Source organism: Zea mays, chromosome 1 (genome assembly GCF_902167145.1).
Source record: "Zea mays cultivar B73 chromosome 1, Zm-B73-REFERENCE-NAM-5.0, whole genome shotgun sequence".
Classification (NCBI taxonomy): domain Eukaryota; kingdom Viridiplantae; phylum Streptophyta; class Magnoliopsida; order Poales; family Poaceae; genus Zea; species Zea mays.
This window is the reverse complement of record NC_050096.1, coordinates 46,382,619-46,390,253: the sequence shown is the minus strand read 5'-3', so window position 1 is coordinate 46,390,253 and position 7,635 is coordinate 46,382,619. Positions and strand designations below refer to the sequence as shown.

The window sequence follows — 7,635 nt, the reverse complement described above, 5'->3', positions numbered from 1 at the left end:
CGCGCGTCAGACCACTTTTGCATTAAATGCTCCTGCGATTTGGTCGGTCGGCGCGACGATTTGGTCAGGGTTGCTTCTTGGCGAAGACAGGGCCTCGGGCGAGCTGGAAATACGTTAGCCGCTGGAGGGGGGCCTCGGGCGAGGCGGAGATCCTCCGGGGTCGGCTGCCCTTGTCCGAGGCTAGGCTCGGGCGAGGCGTGATCGAGTCCCTCGAATGGACCGATCCCTGACTTAATCGCACCCATCAGGCCTTTGCAGCTTTATGTTGATGGGGTTACCAGCTGAGAATTAGGAGCCTTAAGGGTACCCCTAATTATGGTCCCCGACATCAATGGATCAATAACATTCAAAACTCGTGTGCACTTTATAAATCTTCACATCGCCTCTATTAGCGATCTTGTGAATAAGGTGATAGAGCTAAATTATATGCTTATATTTTTATGTGATTTAGGTTCCTTGGCCTATGTAATGGCACCATTATTATCACAATAAAGGCCCAAAGCATTAGACACGCTCAGAACCAAACCCCACTTAGAAACAAACATCCTGATTCAAACAGACTCCTTAGTACCTTCTAACGTTATTACATACTCGACCTCTATCGTAGAATCAGCCATCATCTCTTAATTTTTTCTAACTTATTACTCCTCCATTGAGGCATAACACAATTCCGAATGCGATTGACTATCATCTTTATTGATTTGGAAACTAGCATCAGTGTAACCATTTACAATGAGATATTCCTCACATGCATAAACTAGGAACATATCCTTAGTTCTTCGCAAATACTTTAGGATATCCTTTACAACCACCAGTGAGCCTCACTAGGGTTAGATTGATACCTACTTGTAATGCTCAGAGCATAAGTAAGATTTAGATGTGTATATACAATGACATACATGATGGATACGACCATGGAGGCATACATAATCACACTCATCATTTTTTTCTTATTAGGTGTCAAAGGACACCAAGTATCGCTTAGGGTAATGTCATTGTCATGTGACATTGGCAAGAAACCTTTCTTAGAATCTTGTATATTGAAGCATTTTAATACCTTGTCAATGTACGTACTTTGTCTTAATCCAATTAACACTTTTGATCTATCTCTATAAATCTGCATGCCTAAATGTAAGATTCCTCTTCTAGATCTTTCATAGAAAAACTATTTCTTAATGAATACTTGACGACTTGTAACATAGGAATATCATTTTCAATCAATAATATGTCATCTACATATACAACCATGAATACATGTGTGTGCTCCCACAATCCTTCTTGTAAACACAAGGCCCCTCTTCATTCTTGAAGCCAAAGATTTTGACTTTTTCATCAAAATAACAGTTTTGACCATATGATTTTGTACCTCAATCTAAAATTCTTTGCACTTTTCAAACGATTCAGACTTGTGCCTCGTTAAGTAGGCACACCCATATGGCCATATCTACTGAAGTCATCAGTAAAAGTGATGAGGTACTAAAAACCACATCTAGCTACTGAACTCATTGGTCCACATACCAAATAAGTCACTTGCTCTCTCACTTTGACCACTAAAAAGTGCCTTAGTCATCTTGCTACGTAAGCACAACCCACAAATCCCAAATGTTTCAAAATCAAGAGTTAAGAAGACCATCTTTGTGGATCATCTTTATGCATTTCTCATTTATATGACCTAAATAACAATGCTAGATAAAAGTGGGATTCAAATCATTAGACTAGAGACTTTTAGTATTAATGTTATGAACATATTTATCGTCAAGATCTAGGATCAACCAATTTTACCAGAAACTATACATACATGCTGTTTCAACTATACATACCAGTATTATTTATTATTTTAACAAAATTCTACGTGTCGTGATCACACCGATTGCTTCACGCGGTAGCCATTCCCACCCAAGAAATCAAAAAAGAAGACAGAAAAATAATTTAAAATTGTATAAATTCACCGCAATGTTCCGGCTCTTCCTTTCCACGCCACCAACTTTTCCACCTTTGGCAAAGGAGGACACCTCCTTTTCGCACAAAAGCCCCCGCATTTCTCTCAAATTCCCCTCTGTTCCCCTCCCAAGAAACCCCACATTTGCATGGGCAAGCACCTACCTGCCGCCGCCACCGCCGCCGCCGCCGCCGCGGTTCGCTCGTACGCCCGCAGCCTTCGCGTCCCATCCGATACCGCCGCATCCGCCGGGAGGGCAGATAAGACGCCGTCTGCCCCGCTGGATACGCCCAGGAAATCCGCTGCCGCCGCTGCCGCGGCCAGCTCCGGGCGGGCCGAGGTGCGGGATTTGGCGGCGGCGTGCGGGCTAGAGGCGGACGAGAGGGTTCCGCTCGCGGAGGTGGTGTCGGACTGCACGAGGCGGTGGTTCCAGGACGCACTCAAGGAGGCGCGCGCCGGCGACATCACCATGCAGGTGCTCGTCGGCCAGATGTACCGCAGCGGATACGGTGTCAACAAGAACGAGCACAAGGTGAGCCATTAAGATTCCGAGGCGGAAGCGGCTGCCTTAATCAATGTTTTGGTTCTGGGCTATCTGGCTTTCGGAGTATGGCAATTCTTGATATTGAATGGTTTCACTTTGGATCAGTTTTGGTCCTTAGTTACGGGCGGCTCCAAAACTTCCTCAGTGACTTGTCACAACTTAGTTAGGTTGTCCGCTACGCAATTTCTGCCTATTGTTGCAGTAGCGCTTGCTATTGGGGAAACGAGACTGTGTAGTTGTTAAATATTGTCCTTACTGGTAGTTTTGCAAGAAACTATGCACTTTTATTGCATATAATTGATATATGACACGATCATCAACCAAAAAAGAGCAGAAATGAATATCAGAAACTGTGATCTGTAAGATGATACATTTCCTGTCTAACTGGGGTGTTGGTTGACATGAGGAATAGAGGTGGCAGATTCATCCCAACTTATTTCACTGCATTTGTTGATAATAAAACTAAAGATTGCATTGTTCAGTTGTACTAATCATCCTGTTAAGATGCTGAAAGAAGCACTTGCTTCAACAACAGCAACAACAAAGGCTTTTAGTCCCAAGTTGGGGTAGCTAGAGTTAAAATCCAACGGAAACCACCAGACATAGATAGCTGTTTTTCATTCACTCTTATTTGAAAAGCTAAACCTTTGGATATATTTTATCCTTTTAAGTCTCCTTTTACTATTTATTCTCATGTCAACTTTGGTCTTCCCATGTTTGAATGTTTCCCTTCTCATTGCCATCATGTCTTGGGGGTGTTTGGTTTCTTTAATCACCCTCCTAAACTTTAGTGAATAAATTTTAGTCCCTAAAATTTCTATTTAGGAGGCCTCATTTAGTCATACCGTTTGACAATTTAGGGACTAAAAATGAAGTTTAGGATGTGGGAACCAAACACCCGTTAAAATTCCATTACACGTTGGTGCCTATGGAGGTCTCCGTTGGACATACCCAAACCATCTCAATCGGTGTTGGACAAACTTTTCTTCAATAGATGTTACCCCTAACTTATCACATATATCATCGTTTCAGACTCGACCTTGTCCTGTATGGCCACAAATCCAACACAACCTACACATTCACGCAACACTTATCTCTTGAACTTGTCGTTTTTTGTAGGTCAATATTCTACACTATAAAATATAGCAGGTCTAAGCCATTCTATAAAACTTTCTTTTTAGCTTTTGTTCTACCGTCTGGTCACATAGAACGCTAGATGCTTGATTCCACTTCATCCATCTTGTTTTGATTCTATGGAAGTATGGATAACATCGTCATCAATATTCCTGTCTCTCTATAGCATTGATCCTAAATAATGAAAGGTATCTTCCCTGTGCACTACTTGACCTTCCAAACTAACATCTCCTTCCTCATGCATAGTATTGCCGAAGTCACATCTCATATATTTCAGTTTTAGTTCTACTGAGTCTAAAACCTTTGGACTCTAGAGTCTCTCGCCAAAACTCCAGTTTCCTATTTACTGTTGCCTGACTTTCATCAACTAGAACTAAATTGTCCGCAAAAGCATACACCAAGATAATATCCCATTCTATTTCTCTTGTGATCTCATCCATCACCAATACAAAAAAGGTAAGGGCTCAAAGCTGACCCTTGATGTAGTACTAGTTCGTGTCTCGATCACTTGTTCGAACACTAGCCACAACATTGTTATACATTTCCTTAATGAGTCCAACATACTTTATTAGAACTTTATGTTTGTTCAAAACCCAGTACATAACAGTTCTTGATATTTTATCATAAGCTTTCTTCAAGTCATCCCTATACTGCTTCATTACTTATTAAGAAAATGGCTTCTATGGCTGACCTTCCTGGCATGAAATCAAGTTGGTTCATAGAAATCCTCGTTATTCCTTCAGACGATGCTCGTTAATTCTCTGTCATAACTTTATAGTATGGCTCGTCAACTTAATGCTCCGATAGTTAATACAAGTATGTATATCTTCCTTATTCTTGTAGATCGGTACCAATATACTTCTCCACTCGTTAGGCATTTTGTTCGGCGGGAAGATATGATTGAACAACTTGGTTAGCCACACTATAACTAGATCTTCGAGGCATCTCCATGCCTCAATCGGGATACCATCCGGCCCTATCACCTTACCCCCTTTCATCCTTTTCAATGCCCTTCTAACATCAGATTCTCGGATTCTACACACAAAGCGCCTATTGGTGTCATCAAAAGAGTCATCCAACTGAAAGGTTGTGTGCCAATCTCCATTGAACAATTTATCAAAATATTCTTGCCATTTGTCTAATCCTATCCTCCTTCACCAAGAGGTGCTCTGTTTCATCCTTGATGCACTGAACTTGTTTTAAGTCCCTTGTTTTCCTCTTACTGATGCTAGTCATCCTATATCTCTCTTTCTCTCCTTCCTTCGTGCTCAAACGTTAGTAATTATCCTTGTATGTCCTACCCTTTGTCACACTTGTAGCTCGATTTGCGGCTTTCATTGCTACCTTGTACTTGTTTTTGTTGTCCACACTTTTGTCATGATAGAAACATCTATATCATTCTTTTCTCTTCTTAATATCCCTTTGGACTTTCTCGTTTCATCACCAAGTATCTTTAGCTTCATCTCCACTCCCTTTGGTTGTTCCACACACCTCTGAGGCCACCTTCCAAATGCAGGTTGTCATTGTTGAAGCGTATAAGTGAATTGTCTACCTTCTTCTAATAGTTTAAGTTTTTGGGTTGAATTGGTTAGTGTGTCTACTCTAACATGGTATCAAAACTAGAGGTCTTGAGTTCGAATCCTTTCAGAGGCTAAATTTTTGTCTCCACCCATTTATTTCCACGTTTGCGCCTTTCTCCCTGGTTGCACGTGAGTGTGGGTGTTGAAGTGTATAATACTCTGTTTGGATGTCGATATTGGAGGGTTTGGAATTGAATTGGGTTCAATACCAAATCAGCCCTGGTATTCAAATGAGATGTAATTCCAATTCTATTGTTTGGATGTCACTAAATTGGAGTTTGGATTTGTGCGGTCTAATTCCATGCAATACAGAGGGGTGATGCTCTGTATTGGGAGAGAGAGTTTCTAGTTATAGTCCAATTCCAGGAAATTGGGTCTCTGATTCCAAATCTTAATTCCACGTGCAACCAAACAATAGAATTTTGGAAAGTTGATTCTAGTTCCCAATTCCGTGCTCCAATCTCTACATCCAAACGGGGTATAAGTGAATTGCCTACCTTCTCCTAACAACTTAAGTTTTTGGGTTGAACTGGTTAGTGCGTCAACTCTAACAATCATCTTCTCCCACATGTTGTTTGTGTCATCTTGTTCCTTTCAAGTGGCCTCTTTGATGCCCCTTTTTTGAATGGTACCACTTGTTATCACATACTCGGTGCTTGAGATATACATTCTAGAACTATTTTTTTTTCTTTGGCTGCCAGCCCCTTGTTACAAAAATTTAATAATAGGCCGCAAATAGGCGTGCGTAAATACTGAAGCTTAAATCTTATAAGACTGGATATGAATCCAGCAAATCTCTATTGTGCACTGGAGCCCGTAATAGATTTTGCAACTGCACAGAATAGGTTTGGATTTTGGAATCCAATGGGTAGTATGGGGTGTTAAAAAATGGAAAATAATGAAGAAAATATCTAATTGAACATTTGTTTCTGAGCTCACCCTTTTTTTCAAGAACCTCCATGAGAGCTGCAAAAGCAGGAAAAGCCCAGAGGGGCACTGAGCTCACCTGTGTTGGATTCTGTGATCATTCCTGTTGTATTTGCAACAAAAGTTTAACTGACCAACAACTTCATCATATAGGCAAGAGTTTGGATGGAGAAAGCATCAAGATATCGGTCTACAGTATGGAAAGTTAGCAATAAACGTCCAGGTCATATCTCACTTTCATTTCAATGTTTACAGGGCTCTTTGGTGTCTTCGTCATGCGAACAACTGTATAGATGCATATGGTCTTCTATTTGCTGACCTATCAGGTTCTTGTTTTGCAGGGTACAATGCCAGTGACTCGGACTCAGGCACAGATGATGCTAAGGAAACATGCAAATAAGAAAATTTGAGATTTTGACATTAATGGACGGGTAAGTTTCATGTACATGTGCCCTTTTCCTGGTAGCTAAGCATCATAATTGAGTTAATTAATTGAAGCACATTTGGTAGTTCATTTGTATGTTATACATTTAGCTGAAGAACATTTTCATTAGACAGTATTATCAAGACGATGTGGCAGCTTGTTAGACCTTTTCCATGTCCCATGCATACTTGTTAGTCATATTTGTGCTGACATCTAATTTTCCTTGTCACAATGATTAATGTTAAGAGGTTCTACAAAATATTTAGTAGCCCTGATCGGAGTTATCATATCTAAGCAGTAACAACATTGGAAAGACCTGAAAATATGACTTCCTTTTCTCTTGATCTCACCGAACTGTACTGTTCTAGCACAGAAAGGCAAAGGTTATATATTGAATTTGATATTTGTCAAAAGACTTGTGCTTTAGCACACCTTGTAAAATTAACACTTTCTGTTGGTTGTTTCTTTGGACTATTTGATATTTGGTTGAGATGATCCTTTACTTTGCAGGAGCTGCCACCCACACGGCCACACATGCACTGCTGCAGTGACTTGAAGGTTCAGATATCAGTTATGCCAACGGATCCATTTGTGCTCCCCCCCCCCCCCCCGGCCTATTTGGCATGATCGCTATATATTGTTGTTATGTTTTCAGTTTGTTTTTTCACTATGTGAGTTACACACTGTATTATGGCAATGTTTTAGAGGTTTCCTCGTTTTTGTTGTCTTTTTTTTTTGTTGTGTTAGTTCTGCTTGACGTCAGGAAAGTGGTTATCAGAATGGTCTTTGCCACGTACAAAGAATCGCAGGATATTCTGTGGCATATGTAGCCACTGTTTCATCTGCATTTCGTCAATGGTATTTGCCCCGATAGATTAGTAGTTGAGAACATCCCTTTCTGGCCGGTCTTGTTAGTTTGATCCTAAAATCAAAGAGATTGGATGGGATTCGACTCGAGGTCTTTTTTTTCTTACGAGGTTTTCTGAGAATCTGGTTTGGGGAAAATCTGAATATTGTGGGAATTACGTACGAAGAAAGATAGTGTTTAGAATCTAGAAAGTGACTGGATTCCTATTTTGTGACGACT

The 7,635-nt window shown here is 40.6% G+C and overlaps 1 protein-coding gene across 1 annotated transcript; it reads left to right on the top strand.

The window, feature by feature from the left end:
* The first annotated feature begins 2,046 nt into the window (after positions 1–2,046).
* LOC100277064 (uncharacterized) lies at positions 2,047–7,429 on the top strand. The gene is made up of 4 exons (NM_001150731.1): positions 2,047–2,471; positions 6,278–6,347; positions 6,466–6,555; positions 7,059–7,429. Exons 1-3 carry the CDS (start codon positions 2,088–2,090, stop codon positions 6,522–6,524), a joined length of 513 nt encoding a protein of 170 aa, NP_001144203.1. The 5' UTR covers positions 2,047–2,087; the 3' UTR covers positions 6,525–6,555; positions 7,059–7,429.
* Positions 7,430–7,635: the final 206 nt, after the last annotated feature.

Bases quoted from the DNA above. Each gene is read 5' to 3' on its own strand.
- LOC100277064 (NM_001150731.1), top strand. From the start codon at position 2,088: ATGGGCAAGCACCTACCTGCCGCCGCCACCGCCGCCGCCGCCGCCGCG. The intron at 2,472-6,277 runs GTGAGCCATTAA...TTCATCATATAG, and splicing joins TCAACAAGAACGAGCACAAG to GCAAGAGTTTGGATGGAGAA. The intron at 6,348-6,465 runs GTCATATCTCAC...CTTGTTTTGCAG, and splicing joins AGTTAGCAATAAACGTCCAG to GGTACAATGCCAGTGACTCG.